General features: G+C 32.4%; 2 protein-coding genes across 4 annotated transcripts in view; one reads left to right on the plus strand and one right to left on the minus strand.

Moving 5' to 3' along the window:
* The window catches only part of LOC116345426 (protein hu-li tai shao), a 17,402-nt gene extending 4,937 nt beyond the window's left edge, over positions 1 to 12,465 (plus strand). For 2 of the 3 annotated variants that reach the window (XM_031774766.1, XM_031774767.1), the window contains exons 3-15: positions 3,218 to 3,368; positions 3,457 to 3,934; positions 4,012 to 4,322; positions 4,417 to 4,593; positions 4,671 to 4,870; positions 4,946 to 5,069; positions 6,849 to 6,959; positions 7,086 to 7,371; positions 7,438 to 7,518; positions 7,592 to 7,663; positions 8,338 to 8,388; positions 9,671 to 9,738; positions 9,812 to 12,465. In XM_031774766.1, the coding sequence (XP_031630626.1) occupies positions 3,276 to 3,368; positions 3,457 to 3,934; positions 4,012 to 4,322; positions 4,417 to 4,593; positions 4,671 to 4,870; positions 4,946 to 5,069; positions 6,849 to 6,959; positions 7,086 to 7,371; positions 7,438 to 7,518; positions 7,592 to 7,663; positions 8,338 to 8,388; positions 9,671 to 9,738; positions 9,812 to 9,922 (2,163 nt within the window). In that variant the 5' untranslated portion in view covers positions 3,218 to 3,275 and the 3' untranslated portion in view covers positions 9,923 to 12,465. The remainder of the gene's footprint in view (positions 1 to 3,217; positions 3,369 to 3,456; positions 3,935 to 4,011; positions 4,323 to 4,416; positions 4,594 to 4,670; positions 4,871 to 4,945; positions 5,070 to 6,848; positions 6,960 to 7,085; positions 7,372 to 7,437; positions 7,519 to 7,591; positions 7,664 to 8,337; positions 8,389 to 9,670; positions 9,739 to 9,811) is intronic. The other variant, XM_031774768.1, reaches the window with a different exon arrangement.
* Positions 12,466 to 15,451: 2,986 nt separating this feature from the next.
* On the minus strand, positions 15,452 to 17,353 carry LOC116345259 (pumilio homolog 2-like). Its single transcript, XM_031774478.1, has 4 exons — positions 16,525 to 17,353; positions 16,268 to 16,460; positions 16,026 to 16,203; positions 15,452 to 15,946 (listed from the first exon to the last, which is right to left on the minus strand). Exons 1-4 carry the CDS (start codon positions 17,044 to 17,046, stop codon positions 15,769 to 15,771), a joined length of 1,071 nt encoding a protein of 356 aa, XP_031630338.1. The 5' UTR covers positions 17,047 to 17,353; the 3' UTR covers positions 15,452 to 15,768.
* Between the last annotated feature and the right edge of the window lie 2,357 nt (positions 17,354 to 19,710).

The following is a 19,710-nucleotide window of genomic DNA, read 5'->3' on the forward strand; positions in this document are numbered from 1 at the left end:
GAGAGAGAGAGAGAGAGAGAGAGAGAGAGAGAGAGAAATAACAATAATAATAGTAAAACGGTTGAAACCAATTGATTCCATACACTTCGAACGAAAAGGAACAATGAAAATTTGTAGTAAAAATGTACGATACAAACCGTGTATTTGCATCTTTTTTGCAATTCAATTGAAAATTAAGTGTTAAAAGATGAATACATACATTGTTATTACATTATTATTATTAAAAAAAATATCCAATAATAAAGTGAAGAGTAAACGCGAATTCAATAAGGCTACTTCTCTCACGTCTTATACGCGCTTGAATGAAGAATGCAATAGAAAATGCTCATACAAAAAAAAAATCTAATGAGCATGTATCGATTCTAGTATACGTGCCGATGCTGCATTGTTGGCTGATTGTGCACCCATTGCAATGAATAAAAAACAGAAAACAATCAAGTGAGACGATAATAAAATTGCGCTACGTTTGCACTAATGATGATTATGTGTCAGAGTTATAATAATTGAGTTAAAGCAAAACGAATTGGCGAAAAAACAAATGAGCGGTTCAACACGGCTAAATGCCATAATAATATGTTACTGGCGATTTCAACGTATTTGGTCTGGTACATTGTACAAAGCGAGTTTATTTTCATTTTTATATCATTCGCATTCTGGTACATGACGCATTGCACTATGATCCGCGAACAAATCAAGTGAAAATCATCGAGGTGTATTTTGTGTGGATTTTATAACGCGCGCGCACACACATCCACATCGTGGCACGGCCGACAATATGCTAATCGAAATGCATTATGGAAATGAAGCGTAATCAATGAAGATTGAGAGGACAGATTGTATACGTAAATATATGCGCGTATATGTATAGACAATAACCGTTCAATCAATTATCCATAACTGGGTTATTATTTCATTTTTGTAACTGTTAATAGACCCGCCTCTCTTCGTTCCAATTGACTCATGAATTCTTGTGCACACCATTTCACCATCATTTCATCGATTACATAAATTCAATCATCACTATGTGATCATCACAATCGTCATTTGTATACGTATACCGACAACTTACTTAACACAAAATCGTTATATATGCCGCATTCGAAATAGTTCGATTTCACCTTAAGTTCGATATCATTTATTCTCATTATCATCATCATTTTACATTTGTATCGATTTATACATTCATAAAATATTGATAAGATTGCCTAAAGGAGCCGTCTGAACATTTCGTTTAATTGAACTTGAGATGTTTGAGCTTCTTGTAAAGTCTATCATTAATTCAATTGTCGGTGTGTAATACACTTCAAACCTAATCGTTTCATATCAATTTATTTTTTATCGATAAATTTCATGTCATCAAGTAAACAAAATGTTCATTCTTCATTTGTTTGTAAGAAAGAATCTCAGTTCAATGCATATAGTGTACACAAATCGAGTGAGTGTACACAAATATTAAAAGTAAAAGTTTTGTTTCCAAGCTGATAGTAGCCAATATCTGTATCGATTACGCATAAAATATCGTTAAAACATCTTCAAAATATGACTCATATTCTTTGGTATATGGCCAATTAATATGACAAATAAGAAAGTATTTTCTTGAATTTCATAAGTGATATCAATTGTTTCAAACAAATCTGAAGATAAAAAAAATAAATAAAGATAAAAGCACCGATTCGCCGATTGAACGATTTGTTGAACAAGACCTTGCCGTCATTGTATTGAGCCGACAGACTGTGAATGTAATTTTAGATTTGTAATTAATTTGTGTGAGAAGAATGCCGGGTGTGTTCGACGATGGCATCGATAACAGCTTCATTGTGAATGAATAGTGTGTGTGTGTGTCTGCGTATATATTTATTTTTGTCTATTGTGCTTTGTGACGCTTATTGAAAATGTGCTGTTGTATGCATCGTGTTACTTAATCTCGGAAAATGCATAGATTATAGAGAATTTGTTTAATGCAAAACAATGATTTGAGCGAATCATTGTAATAAAAACCGATTTTGTGGATATACGCGCGCGCACACGTATATGTTTGTTTCTTTTTAGGCGAACATACGACGATCAAGATAATAAACACCAATAAATGGAATTAAATGATTTAGATTCGCTGTGCACAGTTTATAAATTGTCATTCGCTATGCATCACGCTTCATTGCAAAATGTGGTTCGCGCTCGGTTTGGTCTACCGTTTGGACTGTTCATGCAGTTCAATGGCCTGTGTGCGAGCACATAACAAATTTAATGTTGGTGCTTGATATCAAAAGAAAATGAACAAGAAACGGGATAAAAAAAAGAGAGAGAAAAACAACTAGAAACAAACAAGTCCATATCGAAAGAAATCCACTTTTTCACTTTTTAACCAAATTGGAGACGCGTATGTAATATAAACGCCATAATAAATATAATTCAATGTGATTGTGTATTTCTTCAGTCTGAATCTGTCTGAATTTATCGTTGTTGCGAATAATCGAAACAAAAACAATATTCAAAAATGCACTGGTATCTTGGATAATAGTTTAGCGAAGCGCACATAATATTCGAAATGAAAATCATGCAATTCCAATTTAATTTTATTAATGAAGTCACTTTTATCATCGATTTTTCGATGACGATTCAATGGAAATGCAACAAGCATAAGAAATACTTACCAGCAAAACAACAATATTCATTTTGTTTGTACATATGACATTAAATACCGCGAATGGAATAAGGAAACGAGCAATACGTTTGGTGTTTCTTTTATCTCGTCAGTTTCGAATCGATTTAATGGTGATGCTTCGTGCCTGCAAATATTTATATATGCGACGACGTGTCGTATTAACATTAACTTGTTGCATCACCACAATGAGGCCTCCAAATGAAACAAGTAAATGGTCAAATGCGACGATAACAACAAAAAAACCAAACATTGCATTCTCTACGATATGACACATCACCGTACTAAAAATATCATTTAATGACTTTGTACAATGCATTGAAGCTTATAATGTGCATCGTTATCGATTTATGAATATTATGATAGAGGCTCTGACCGGATGGAGCTGATCTGTCTTGGCTGTCAAATATGTTCAGTATACCTTTTAATTGAGTCGACAGGTTCACTGGGATCATTTTTGAGAACAAAAAAAAAAACAAATACATTTTTCCCCTCACAAATCCATCATATAGTCCATTGAATTAAAATTTAAATGTCTATTTTGTATTTCGTTTGCAGAAATTCGAGCAATAGAAAAAACGATTCACATTCTCCATAACAAATCAATTCAAACAAAATGACTGAAGTCGAGCAGCAACCTCAAACGAATGGCATCGAAACGATCGAAGAAGATGATAGCAACAAAGTTCGACCAGCCGATATTGAAGCGGTAAGTTATTTACATTAAAGTAGATGTTATCGCTCAATTTTTCACCAAATATTTGTAAAAACAAAAATTCTGTTCTTTTTTTTTGCAGGATATGCGAGAAATGGATCGACGTAAACGTGTAGAGGCAATTATGTCGTCGCGTCTATTTCGTGAAGAATTAGAGCGTATCGTCGATAATCATGGTCGCGAAGGAACATCTGGAATTTTACAACAAATTTCCGAAATGGTCGGTATTCCAGTTGCACGTGTTGGCAGTCTATTCAAGAATTCCAATTGCGTATTGCCGGTGAATGATATTCGTGGCGTTGAATCGATGGGTTATGCAAAGGGTGAAAAAATTCTTCGTTGCAAATTGGCGGCCACATTTCGTTTGCTTGATTTATATGGTTGGACACAAGGATTGGGTGCTCAGGTTACTGCTCGTTTGAATGCCGATCAAGAGCTCTTCTTAGTCAATCCATTTGGTTTGATGTATCACGAAATAACTGCCTCATCTTTGAACAAAGCTGATATGCAGGGAAATGTTGTGGAACAAGGCACAACCAATTTCGGCATCAATTTGAGACGTATGCATTCGATTTTTTTGATATTATGTGTACCAAAAATTGACTAAATTGTTTTAATTTTTTCGTTTATTCAACAGACTACTTATTGCATTCAGCTGTGCATGCTGCACGTCCTGATATTCGTTGCGCTATTTATATTGGCTGCAATCCAGTTGTTGCTGTCTCATCACTCAAAGTCGGCCTGTTGCCGCTTACCAATGATGCGGCAGTTCTTGGCGAAATTGCAACACACTCGTACACTGGTTCGTTAAGCGAACCAGAAGAAAAGGAAAAATTGATTCGTAGCCTGGGACCAGTATCAAAAGTATTGTTGCTCGCCAATCATGGGGCTTTATGTTGTGGCGAAACAATTGAGGAAGCATTTTACTCAGCATACCATATAGTTCAGGTATGCGTTTATTTTTTATGTGTGGATAATTGAAAATTGTAAACATTTCGAATTAAACGTTGACATTTTTAATTTCTAAAACGATTATGTATAGGCATGTGAAACACAATTGAAACTGCTACCCGTTGGTTTGGACAATTTGAATTTGATTCCAGAAGAAACTCGCAAAACAATCTATGATGCATCACGACGCCCACCAGAAGGCTACGAACATAAACAACAACAAAAACAAGATCAAACTGATAGCAACAAAGAAGGACCACGATCACAGGTAAGCGTGCATGTACGTTTAAGATAAATAAATGCCAAATCATGCAACGATTTTGTTTCGTTATTGTTTAAATCAAGGCTCCAAAATGGCGAGTTGGCAGTGCTGAATTTGACGCCCTAATGCGTATGCTAGACAATGCTGGCTTCCGTACCGGCTACATTTATCGCAATCCGTTAGTTAAATCCGAACTACCGAAACCAAGAAATGACGTTGAAGTGCCACCAGCAGTTTCTTCGCTTGGCTATCTACTTGAAGAAGAAGAACTCTATCGACAAGGGTAATGTTGATTAAAATAAATCGAATTTAAACCGATTCATTGATTCATAATTTTGATTTTTTTTTTATTCTGCAGCATTTGGAAGAAATCGGATTTGCGCAAAGGTGGTGACCGATCACGGTGGTTGAACTCACCAAATGTCTACCAAAAGGTTGAAGTGTTAGAAACCGGTACAACGGATCCCAAGAAAATTACCAAGGTAGAAATCATTAAATTTGAAAATGCCTAAATTCTAACCGCAAAAATGAGATTAAAAACAAAACTAGAAACGCTCGTTTCAATTAACGCCGATTTTTTTTTTTCGAAAACAACAAAAGAAAACAATAAATCGTGTCACTGCCATATTAGAGGCATCAAGTGAACGCTTTAGTCGTTAGAGTAATCTATGTAAAATGCTTATTTATAGCAAAATATTACATAACAAAATAAGCAAAGAATGCTTCATTATATGACGATATTATTTAAATCTGTTTAAAAAAAAATTCAAGCAAATTTCAATCAAAAACAAATTTACAGTTACATTTTATGAAAACATTCCAAAGAAATCGTCTTTTGATAAATAAATCTAAGCATTGTGAGAGAAGCGTGTCATTTTAACTTTGGAAATGTTTGTGAATTTCGGTTAATTTGACACAGACGATTTTTATGCTTGAAAAATGCTTTTAAATTGAAGAAAAAAAAAATATTAATGAAATTTCAAAACATATACATACACATATATATTTTTCTTAGTTATTGAATGCAGCTAACTGAAACTGAAACGCTTTTTGCCAAATTCAATTCCAATTTTGTGCTAATTTATAAAATTGAGTTTTGTAGTTAGAAAAAAAAAATCGCACAAATCCTATAGAATTGCCATAAATGAAATACACATCATACTGTTTTAAATGAATTAAAGAAAATAATTTTGACAAACACTATTGTTCTAGTCGTATTGTCAGCGGACAAATTGAATTGAAAATGATAAACAAAAGATAAAAAATATATAGTAATATTATAGACTTCCACACATACAAATTGGACAAAATATTTGCTAGCAAAATTAATTATTTGAAACAATCATATTTGAAATTACTGAAATTTATAATATAACCACAAGATGAATAATAATAAGTGTGTGCCTAGAGAAGAAAATTTTGTTTCAATCTAATTTTTAATTTATGTTTTTAATTTTTGTTTCTATGCCACATCATTTTCTGCTCTATTTGCTTGTTATTCATTTGATTGACATGCGCACGGTGTGTCGTTTCTTAGTAATCGTTTTCATTTTCGAACATTCGCTTGCGAATCCAAATGCTCTTTGATTGATGAAAAGAGAAAAAAGAAAATAAGAGTACTGTTAGCGACAAATGGACTTTGCTAGGCGTATTCAGATTTAGGTGAAAAAAACATCTAGGCACAGCTTCTTATTCGACAACATATTGTTCACAAACAAAAAAAAGCAATCACAACAAAATTTTCTCATAATAACAAAAAAAAAACATTTTTTTTTACCGTTAACATTTGAAATGAAAAAAAAAATTCAATCATCTAACCCAATAAGAATTTGAATGTAAATTGATTTTTATTACTCATACACTAGTTGAATAACCAAAAAAAGCGAAATTATGTTGAGTTCATAGAAATAATTGTGCAATGAACTACCAACTTACAGATGAATTTAATGCTAATTTGTCGCTAATGAATTCTTCATTTTCTTTTTTTTCTTTTCTTTTTTTTATACTTATGTTGGTTTGTGTCTCTGTGGTGGTATGACTCTGCGTATTTTCGGCTGCATGTTCTATATATACTTCATTGCGTCCGTATACCGATGGGGGCTTTCAACGGTGTTCATCCTTTTTCCCACACAATCGTTTCATAAAATGCATGCATAACAACTCCACTATCTGGAATGAATTGCACAATTACACATCCGGTTTGTACATACAATTTGTGACATGGAATGCAAAAAAAAAAAAAATACATAAAAATAAACTAGTGGGTTGCTGATGGCTCACCAACACATTCAAGTGCTGTTCGCATTGAAAATCCATTACAATTTGTGCCGACTGGAACGAATCCAAAAGAATTTAAAAAATTGCAACAGTTGGTAAGTGATGAAACGGTGAAATTACGCAATTGAATGCTAACTCACACAATGTGTGCACCATACACATAAATATTGGATTTTATTTATTTTGTTGCTGCTTTTCTCTCCCTTTCTATCGCATAAAAGATAAAAGATAATCGACGTGCCGATAAAATATCAGCGGGTCCGCAATCACATATTTTAGAAGGTGTAACTTGGGACGAAGCAAATAGAATAAAAGATGCAACAACATCTGGAGCAAATGATCATGTTGTATTAATGGGAGCCGCATCAAAAGGTATCATTCAACGTGGTTATCAGCATAATGCCACCGTTTATAAGGCACCATACGCCAAAAATCCATTCGATTGCGTTACTGACGATGAATTAAACGACTACAAAAAAACCGTTGAACGAAAAAGACACGGCGATTGTGAGTATAGTGGAAATTAAATTTGAACTTCCATCCAATTATAATGACATCACATCATTCATATAGATACCGATACCGATTTCTCTGAATCAGAAGCGTTGAGTTCATTACAAATTTCCGGACCGGCTAAACTCGGTGGCGATTCGGGTAACTAACAAAATTGTTGTTTTTTTCTCTCTCGCTTCATATTAATTTGATTGTTTCTTCTGAACTAATACAGCACCACAAGTTCATCGAATAGAAACATCGCAAGCGCCTGTACCAAGTCAACCAGAAGTTGTACTCAGTGACGGTAAGTTTGTAATCATTTTCACCATAATTTCATTAATTTATAGAATAAATAGTGGACAATCGAGTTTTTTAGACGAAAATTGATTTAGATTAGGAAATAAAGTAGAATCCAAAAATGTCTTCGAAATGTATTAGATGGATATATTTGGTGAAGTCATATTATTTTGCTGCACATATTGCGGTAATATTCAACAACAAAAATGACTACTAAATAAAACAATCTGTGTACTACCCACACATCCACACAAACCGAACATTAAAACGACGAAATGTTGTTCTCTGTTTGATGATGTGCTAGTTGAAAAGCTCTCAGTGCTAACAAATCAATGAAATGTAACGTTGTTTTTATACCATGTGTCGTTGAAACATCTCAAACAACGAATATGGTGGTGAGTTTAGCTAGCCACTTATTTTTTTAAATTCCCTACATACATCGTTAAAAAAAGATGACAAATAATTCAATTAAAACCATTATGAACCATATTTTGTAGCCGAATATTTGGAATGCTGTTTTTTAATCATTTTTGCAAGTTTTATTTTTCATTCTTCTGACATTGGAATTTATTTTGGATTGTGTGTGCGTTTTTGTGAAGCGAATCGTCAATTGATTTTTGTATATTTTTTTTTTTTGTTTTTTATTAAAATATTGTTTGTTTGTTTTTATTTTTGAAATAGCAACTCTTGATTTTATTAAGAATGAAATAATCCACGCATCGACAAGCAAAGGTAAATTGGCATTTTTTTACAATGAAATGCTCAAACCTTTCATCGATAAAGCAAATACAATGTTTCCATTACATTTTCTTTTGTAAAAATCATTCATTCATTCGATGATCACTAAAAATTCGCTTTAAATTCATACAATATTGCATAATTGGATTTTATCATTGGCTTGTGTAAAAATTTAACACATGTTACCATGGGGCGTATATACATTAAGTTAGTATTAAGGTAGCTTATTCGGGGTCATTCACTGTTATCATTTTTCATAATTTAATGCGCTTATTTTCTTTCTCTTTTCGTTTTGGTATTGCGTTTTGTTATTCTTGAAGTTTCAAAATCTCTATATATGCAATCATTTCAATCGTGTTGGAAAAAATGGTCGGATTTCATTGGCTATCGTTTTTATCGTACAAATTCACATTTTGGCTTCCGCTGTCCTTCTCAAATGTTGATACCCAAACATTTTCACTTTCCACAAGAATCAGATGTGTTCAGGTATCAAACCGAATATATTCCATATTGGATAAAACGGGATTCAAACTCATTGGAAATCAACGTGTCAAAAACTCAACACAGTGATCAATTCAAGGATAACATTCCCGGTCGAATCAAATGCAGTCTATGCAAAAGCAGTACACCACGACGATCAAACTCAAGTCAATTCGATGAAAGTGTTTACGATACGGCTGAGTCGTACGATAAATCTGATAGTGTGTCAAATATTTCGATGATTTTTCCTGCAAACGATGAATTTGAAGAATGTTCGCAAATCGATGAAAATTCCGTCCATTGTGCAAATCGTTACATCGTCCGAATTACTACAAGCTCAAAATGAACAAATAATCACTTTTCACTTGGTCGCATTTTTTTGGTCGTAATTAACTAATTTTATTTTGTTTTGTCTGGTTTTTGTCTTGCGTTTTTTTTTTAAACAAAGAAATAATGCTTTATTAATTCATATTTATTGTTGCTTTAAAAAAGTATAGATAGTGAAAAAGAGATACAAATCGCTTGATCATCCATCGATACACTATCATTTTAACATTATTTTTTATCATATCACATATAATGGAGCAGGAAAACACATCAAATAGAATATATTATAGATATAGAATGTTCAAACTCTGATTATGTCAATGACACTAAATAAAGTTCATCAGAAAAATCTGCACTCGCACTATAATCGCTCATTATATTTTATATAAAGCGTCACTTTATCGACGCCTCAGTACACATATGACAGATAGAGGTTTAATGAATTTTGCTCTTTCGATTATCTATGTAGGTGAACACGTACAAAACGGAGATCATTCCGATGCTCACATCAGTACACTTTCACATAGCAGTAAAGAGGTAAGTTAATACCGTGGATACTCTAAACATAATGAATTATTCAATTAACAAATTGTGTTATATTTGTTTACAGCATGATATGTCTACGGAAGGATCACCGAAAAAAGACAAGAAAAAGAAGAAGGGACTCCGAACACCGTCATTTTTGAAGAAGAAAAAGGAAAAGAAGAAGGTTGAAGCATAAATACATTAACGCAAGAATCACGTTTTTTTTTAAACAAACAAAATAAATCACACCAGCAACAATTGTATGAACAACTCTCAACCCAAACAGACAAACAAGCAAGCAAAAAAAAAACATCCAAATATTTTATATGAACTTCAAAAATCAAACAAGCAGATAGTGCAAAAAAGCGACTAAATGAGAAAAACCATTAGAAATAGCAAAACACAACCATTCGATGATTTGTAACGCATTTAATGAACACAGAACAAATCATAGACATTCAGTGGATGGAATAAGAGAACTAAAGAATACGTTCACGAAACGGGGAAAATAGCCTATATATATTATTATTTTAGTAGTTATGTAATGGAACGAAGTAACCATAAAGGGTGCATATAAGCATAATAAACAAAAACCAACCGAAAAATTCAGAATATTCGAAAATATGTGCGCGCGAGGTTCCAATCTTTTTTTTAACCTTATTTCAAGATGTATGTTTCGCACAGAGAAAGTCATCAAAAAAAACATGCACCTAAATTTAAATATTGTGAGTGTAAGGCTTGCCGTTTGAAAGCACATTACAAAAAAAAGAATCATCATGAAATACACAAAAAATCATCGTATCGCGAAACTATATCATTATGGAGCTGCAGTTTCGTTTTAAAAAAGCATCTACGATATTTTTACTTCTCTTTTCTTGAAATCCTACATAGCAAAAGAATGAAAAAATAAGTTGCGATATATTGAAATTAAGCTAAGGAAATGGGCCCACAAGTGCGACTAGAGAATTGTTGATATTTTGTTTTGTTGCCACTGACCGAAAGGAGGCGAATATCAAAGAATGAAAAATTGTTTTGTTTTCCATTTTTAAATACTTTGATTACGATGATATATTATGTAATTTCGATTCATCTCACACACACAGACACAAATTGACAATTTTACTTTCGAAAAAAAAAAAAATGAAAATGCAAAACAGAAATGATAACCGATATAAATACGTTTCATTTATAATCATTCGTTTTTTTTCGGAACAATAAAATTATCAAGATAAACAAAATAGGCAGCTAATCAGAACAAATGTGTGAGATACAGTTAAAATTAGCACAGAATTTATAAACAATTTTCCTATCAGCCGATTGTTCCGTTTCCGTAAATAGTACAGCTAAAAAAAATTCTGCAAATATACATATATATATATTGTTTAAAATGCAATGTGCATGTGTCAAAAACAAAAAAATAAAACCATTCAATCATTTTAAATCGATATTTAGTTTCGGTCATTTTGTATGTTCACGGTCTCCCTTCGTTCGTTGTTTCATCTAGAAAAGTGAAGATAAAAAGAATTGTTCAACTCCATAATTTGCTATCACATCATCACATTTCACGAATTCTTTTTTTAATCGCCTATTTTTTCCAATGTTTATTCATTAAATATTTAAAAAAATTTTAGAATATATATTAAATTTGTATGTTTCATGCTTTCGAGCAAATTTTTGAAGTTAATCAAAGAAGAGAAAAAAAATTGTGAAGAAAAGACTATCACATCATATTGTTTTTGTCAGCAAGGCACACACCCAATGAAAAATAGTTCAATAATGATTTTTGCATAATTCTTTGATTAACTGCATTTACATATTGGAGATAATATCGTAACGTGCGCATTTACTTCAATCAAAGATTTCTGATAAACTTACACCATTTGAACACCATTCATTTGCTATTGTCTGTCAGCATACAGTTCCTTATTCATCTCAAGCTTTGCCATCGTAATTAAAGGAATTGCGTACACAATTTTCTAGTAATTCAGACATTTAAAATATTATAAAAATTGTCAAAATGAAATGAAAACTGCCATTCTCCTATTAAATTGGTAAATATCCAGAGATAGCACAAACTGACTAAAAATAGAGGTAATGTAAATTCTTATGAAGAAATATCGCATGATACACACCACTGATGCTGTTTTGAAATGCATATTAAAACCAATTGGTCCATATGATGGAAGTGCCGACTTTTAAGAATTTTAGCATATGAATGAAAGTGCTTATGTTATGTTCGGATTAATGTTCAAAAAAAAAAATCTAATTTTTAAAAAACTGCCAGATTCATAGCTCAAAATTGTTATTACGAAACGCCAACATTTCCGTTCATTTATGAAATCAATAGGCCGGTCCTCTTTACACGCAAAAATGAAATCGCTTCATACATAAATGCGTGGAATATGCCGTAAATTCCAAGTTCTCGTGTTCCATAGTGCTTAACTTTTATCGAACATTTTTATGAATCTTCTGGATACTCTAATAAAAAAAAAGATTTTTATTAATCAATAAAAAAAAACAAAAGACTTGACAAAATAATCCATCTAATGATTCAAATAAATCGCATCTAGTTCAACCTAAAACCGATTTCCAAACTTCTCATGATGATTTGCAACATCACATGCACATACACATACACACAGACAAGTTTAAAACAAAAAAATTATTACAAGTTTAAGAAATTAAAATATAGCGCTTTAATCTCGTAAATATATTGCCGTAAAACAGACAAAAAAAAAACACACACACACACACACATGAAAATCACGTAGAATAAAAGAAAGTGTATTAGATTCAATGTTTGCTTTATTTTTTAATTTGTGTAATGAAATGGTTAATTGAAACGATATAATGAGATACAAAATAATTATTTGCTTAAATGTTATCACATGTATGAGAGAATTTCAGATAACAGCATGTGATTGGAATTGCTTTTCGGGTTATTGTGTTTTTTTTTCATGTTTTATTGAATGTGACATTTGAATCCGAAAATCATCCATATATAATTCTATTTTTTTAACTTGCGATCACAGCAATGTAAAAATAAATTATTGCTACTTATTTGTTGCAATTTAACTTTTGAATATTGAATATTTTGATTATGAATTAAATCGTATTAAACATTGAATGGCGGAACAATAAAATATTGTTTTTAAGGTACATTTTAATTTCATTTTTCCTCCAAAAATTGTTCTTCGGTTGAGCACTTTTACAATTTTTTTTTTGCTTTTTATGCAGCTTTACATTTAGATTACAAAAAACAGCAAACACATTTGAGATTTTTCAAAGAAAAAAAAAATTACATTTAAAACAAAACAAAACAAAAACAACAAATCACAGATAAGTTATCTCAATTCATTTAATGGATAATATGAAGAAATACTAGTAATTCAATTGTTGGAAACTATTCTACCATTAGGTATATTCTGATCTAAAAAATTTTGTATTAATACCCAATTAAAGTCCATAAATTGTCAATAAAAATGAATACTATTAAAAATATGAATGTCTTTTTCTCGTCATTTCCTCTTCTTCTTCCAGATTTTTTAAGGTTTTTGCATCTTCCAATGGTACCATACGTAAGTCGACTGGCAAGTTTGAAGCAATTGATATTTAATTAAAATTTAAATTCAAGCACATCTCATCAAGCGCATGTGAGTTGAAAGGAGAAACTACGGTACTCATATTTCAGCATAGCATTTTCTTTGTAATTTTCTATGATCGATTACATAAAATCAACTCGAAAGGTAAATAACCTAAAATTATATTTTCTTTTTAATTTTTATATGAATCGCGCAAAAATTGAGACAAAAAACTGATAATGGTTATATCAGTATGTCGATCATCCTTTGTCTAGAAAATGGTACAATTCTAATAGTCTTCAAAACTAAAAATAAACATTTTTTGGATATAAAAATATTTTTCCAATTCAATATTAGGCCGTGTTCAAGCTCATTTGATTCGCCAACAACAACGCCAACAACAACAACAACAACAAAAATCACCCCGACGAGTTAAAAAAAATATAGAAAATAAAGACGGACGTACATCGTTATTTGTTTTATATTCATGATAGTGTGGTGTCGCACATAGCAAGTGGGCTAAGTGTGGAGCAAAGCAGAGCAATTGTAATTCGAATTTCGGCTCCGCCTCTAAAATCGCATGCGCCTTTCCATTCGGTGTGATTTCAAGTAATTCGGCAGCAACGTTTTCCTGTTAGTTTTTGTTGTTGCCATTTATTGTTGGATCACACACAACAACGCAAATGCACTTCGTGTGAATTGCTCCATAAATATATGAATCTGAAATCATTAATCGCATCTCATACACTATGGCATTGGGATGGAACGAACGGAATATAATGAAATTTATCAACAGGTTACTCTTGCTACAGATTAAAATCTAGCGATTTGATACGCTTCTATTCAACAACAACAAAAAAAAGAAGATTGTTGCTTCATATTTAGTTGAATATCCACATGCAACGCACGATTCAAAGAATCAACCTAATAAACAATCCATCCAGCCGAAGTAAAAGAGAAAAATGACGTAAAATATATGAAAACATTTTGGTATGACATGACAACGAATAAAGAGTCTATCATTATTATGTCTTGAAACACTTAAGTCGAAATGCACACTTTTTTATTTATCCTTTTTTTCTCTTTCCTTCAATCGCTGCAATACAATTACAATGACACAAAGGACACGTTTTACATGTTCACTCACTATTTTTTTTTACCCTTACTTCAGCAAAAATGCTTTTTTCCTGTGTGTTTTTTTTTTCTACTTTACTTGCAAACCATTTTCTTACTTCTTGCCGTTTTGTTTTAGGAAAAAAAAAATATCTCTTTCCTCACTTTTTTTCTGTGGCTCCCGTTGTTTCTTGACTTTCAGTTTTTGTCGCCGATACTTTTGTCGGATATTTCGTGCTACTGTGACTATGAAGGTAATTCAGGAAGAGCAAAGAAAAAAGGGAAAAAAGGACTCAACAAGTTTTCCGCTCTACATTTTCGAGTTACATCGTATTTATTTGGACAGGAGAATTTAAAAGAGAGGTTCTAGCTCTTATCGAGACCTTTTAGTTTCGACGAAAATGTGACCATTTTCGATTGAAAATTGTTGTTTAGACAAGAACGTAAAAGTTTTTTTTTTTCATCTGGCACAGAATCTCTTAAGCAAACAGTAAATTTGGATAAATTACAACTTACGTCAATGGATGGTAATATGACACATTCTCTCTCCTTGAATCCATTTAATGCAACAACAATACCATTCCGTTTTCAATAAATTAGCCATATATTTCGATTTTTATTGCACAAACAGCATTGACATATGAGCCGGGATTTAAAAGACGACGAACCGATGCCTTTGGATAATTTGGTTTCACTTTAATTAGAATCAATTGATATTCAATTCATTCAGATAAATGTGTCAAGCAATTGTGAATAGGTTAATTTTGTATGCATTTTGGTTTATTGCTCAAAGTGATATCGTCTTTTGAAGAAAATTTACCGAGTGAATGTGACAAATGCGAAGGGTGTTATCTCCGAATTAATTCAATTTTCAAATTCAAAATACACCGAATTATTGAAACGTCGTGACCTACAAAAAAGAAATCAAAAACAACTGGAAATGGTGAATACAAAATTTATCTGTTTCGAAAGATGAAAAACTTCAGAAGTGAATACAGCACATTTCGTGATTCATAATTGTTTATTCATTTATTCCTTTGACGAATCATCCGTTTATTATTGTAATGCTGTTCTTTTTTAAATTGTACACATTTAAACAAAAAATTATTTCTGTTTGTCATGATGGTTTTGGTTTGCAATTGGTGAAAACTTACAATAATTGATTTAATATTACATTGATATGTAAAAACTATGTTAAAAAATGACATGCGGACAAATAATGATATTAAATTTGTCAATTTGTTAAGAAAATGTCAACAAATTTGTTTGTTTCAAGTTATTTTAAGTAAAAAAAAAGAGTCTGGATAATATGTGTACAACACGTATTAAAAAAATACCAATAAAGGTACTATTGGCGCTCGATGAGCATATCGATGATTTTCCGGCCGCATACAGTGCGCTTCATTTCGACAAAAAACGGCCGAAGTTTCTGATATAAGTCTATAGCCATCCAGGGTGCCATCAGCTCGATCATCTTTTGCATCACGTAATTGGCAAATGCGTCCATGCATAATATTTTCAGGTCACTGCAATAAAAAAGTCAGAATCGTATTCAGATCGTATTCAGACTGTGAAATGAATGCAATATTTAAGGCGTGTACTTACTGGGCATTCAAGGCACAAATCTTTTGAAAAGTGTCCAACAGAATATGCGGTGTTACTTGAACTCCGACAGTCAGGCATTTTTCAATGACATTCGATGAATACTTGTGTTGCGACAGTACATGCATCTCTGTTAGAATGAGTGTAATCAATCGCATCTGTTGATAGGGTGGACAATGCACTGAAAATTAAAAAATTGAATGTTTCATGTGTTTTCGTACGATTTTATCAAAATAAATACGTACGAATTGTATTTTGCATGACGTAATTGCCATAGCGATGTGTCACCAAGTCCATTGAATGCGGAAAAATTTCGTTAAAAATTTCCATGCGATGAGCCAATGCGCCCTTTTTCAATATGCATTGAATGACACGACAACCATATAAATTCATGCACAATTCATAAATTCGGCCTCTGATTTGACGGAACAGGAATTCCTAAGGTATCGCATCAAATATGTTAATAAATCATGAAATATATGTTTATAATTCGATAAATTACCTGAATATCGAAAAAAGTGCAAGTGAAGAACTTTTGAATGACATGATTTCCATTCGAATCAACAAATAGTCGAAGAATTTGATCTTGGCTCACATCACCGAATATGGAAATCTGTTGCATCACTGTTGACTTTTCGATTGCCTTTTGAACAACACGGCATGCATACTTATTCAAGCTGAATTGTACGAAACCGTTGCGAAGTAATGCGACAATTTCATGTTTTTGTGATTCATTGCCGACATCAAAAAATTTTTGAACCACAAAATTGGCGAATGCGTCCATCGTCAGCGATACAAGATGTGGTCGCATTTCACGGAAAATCGCATCTTTTCGATTTTCAGTTGCATCATCGAGTTTTCGTTGGATGAATTTTGAACCGTCATGGTCTCTAGCAAATTCAACAGTGTGACTGACAATTTCATTTAATTGCAAATTTGGATATCGATGTGATCGAAAATCTTCCAACAAATGGGATCGGGTTGTGTTTCGATTGCGAAATTGCGATTGTCGTTGTCGTGACATTTTTCAGTTGATTCAAATAAAAATGCACAAAAAATATATTTATAAAAAAAAAACACACACAATATTGATTCGGATTTAATCCGAACAATTTTCGAACGAACAAAACAATATACACAATAAAAATATATAGCTCGGTGAAAATAATAATACTTTTTTCAGTCAAAACAATAATATTTATAACAAATACGAATATACTTTATGCCAGCATAATTTCGTTGTAATTAACTTGTTTCAAATGTTTTTTTACCGAACGAGCGAACAGCGTTGGACAAATGACGAAATTCAATTGACAATAGATGCAGCCGTATCACGTTTCACTCAATACTGAAACCGAAATGAAACACAAAATTTACCGCTAATTCCTTAATATTTAATGTCTGTCCTTTATATTATGTCTTTGTCTAACGTTTGTTGCTTAAGCAATGTACGCATTTCGTCGTTCAGCATGATGTGTGCGTGCATGTTTGTGTACTGTGGCTGCAACTTTAACAATTTTTGGCAGCAACACTTGACATCTCATTCGCTCTAATTAGCAATAAAATGTTTGTGTCTTCGGTAAACAATATCGACTCGGATTGCTTTTGTTTAAACGAATATATTTTCATGGATGCGCCCTGAGAATTATTTGTCATTTTTTTATCTGCGTTGTTTTTTCTTCTTCATCTACTTCGATTTCTCATTCAAATTCGTTGGAATAGAAATTCAAATTTAAATCAATAAGATGAAATGCATGCCGAGAAATTTTCATCACATCTACACATGTTCATGTAAATTCAAGTGAAATATTGTCCGGTATTTGCATAGCCAAATCAATCAATTTGCGGTATTCGGTTTCATAAATTATATGGGAACGATATTTCGCCGTGTCTGCTCTGTCCGTTTTTTTGTTTGTTTGTTTGTTTGCCATGGAGCAAGTAAATCAGAGCGAAAGAGAGACAGATAGTTAGACAGAGAGCATACCGAATGACATGCATTGGTGAAAATGTAAAATACAAAAATCCACCATTAAACAGATGAAAAAAAAACAGTCCAGCAAGTACAATGCGTGGTACTGACACTCTCTGAGTGGCATCAATTTTCAAACAATCAAAGATGTAAAAGCTATTTGATATTATCCTTATTTCCGGCCAACAATGGCCAATTTCGAAAATGGACCGTTTGAATATATTAAATATCGTTCCCTTTGAATTCATTTGCCGTCTCGCACATACACGCATACACCATAATATTCACGTTCTGTACAGAGCATCGCAAATTTTTCATTCGTTTGTAAACTGATTGTCTTTTGCTCTTCGCCTCGGGTGTGTGTGTGTGTGTGTATTTGTGCACCGACTTTTTGTTTTATTCTTTCCATATTTCTTGTCTTTGTGTGGTGTTTTTTGTGGCTATTAATCCATTTGCGCGCGTCCACTGAGAATTTAATTCTGTGAATTTTTGTTTGTTAGCATTTTTTGGTTTTCATCTTTGTGCTTATACCATTTACCGTTATACACTCTATAATTTGGTACAGTTGAAACGATGCATTGAATTTCTGTTTTATTTGTCAACACTTTAAAATGTCACATCAAAATTCGTCAAAATTGTATATACGCTGAGCTACGATTTATTTCTTGTGAATCGAATGCGTTTTTATCTGCCCTACAAAAATCAACTAATATTTTATGTCCTACATTACAAATTATGGTTAGTAGTTCGTTTTAAGTAAGTTTACAAAAAAATCGTAGTCGTACATGATCAATATTGGCCAAGATACGACCAGCATTCAACACATAAAATGTTAGCATAAATGTCATAACAGAATGAATGCGATGCAAAAGTCAATCCAAACTTTTGCCTGATTTGAAGAAATCATGATTTTATTTCAGCTTTTTGGTTCTATAATATGAAAATTAATTTCAATCGTAGTATATGTTTCGGTTATTTGAGCATTAAAATGCATGGATCTACGATGAGAAGTAATTTTTGTTCTGGAATTTAGATGGAATTACGATTTAAAATATGCGGTCATTGCAAATGATAATTTTTATTTTGAAAGCAATCTTTTTGTAGTGTGTGTGTTGTGTGTGTGATGTGAATGTGAGTTGAAAATTGTAAAAGGATTTGAATTGGTATAACAGTAGCAGCGATTTGATTTATTCTAAGCGATATTTTTGTGGGTGAACATTTCAATAGCACAATGCCGTTCAATTCAGTTGCCCATCAGTGTCATAATCAGCGTGTGTGTGAAATAAGGGCGCTCGATATAATTACTGATGTGAGATCACGAGTGGTATGTGGACGTGGGCAGTCACAAACACATACGCTTACTTATCTTTCATTGTCTTATTGCTATGCGCTCATGAAAATCATTATTAAGAATGACTATTCGAATTTTTTGCGTTGTTTGTGATTCATATAAAATTGCCAACGATATACAAAAAGGAATATTTCATTGGTATTCTGTGGGCCATTGTCAAAGAGACACGCACAGAAAGAGAGAGATTTTCAAAGTTCTTTAATCAAGAAATTGTATATCAGTCATCAGGGCACTCATCCGTTGCGGTTTTCTGAATGTTTTCATTTTTAACTAAAAACGAACGGGTTGAAATGATAAATACGATGGCATCTATGCAAAGTGGCGCCATATATATTTCATTAAATCATCATGAATATTGGAAAATCTTT

Source organism: Contarinia nasturtii, unplaced genomic scaffold, assembly GCF_009176525.2.
Source record: "Contarinia nasturtii isolate CC-2019 unplaced genomic scaffold, AAFC_CNas_1.1 Cnas_scaffold_1240, whole genome shotgun sequence".
Taxonomy (NCBI): domain Eukaryota; kingdom Metazoa; phylum Arthropoda; class Insecta; order Diptera; family Cecidomyiidae; genus Contarinia; species Contarinia nasturtii.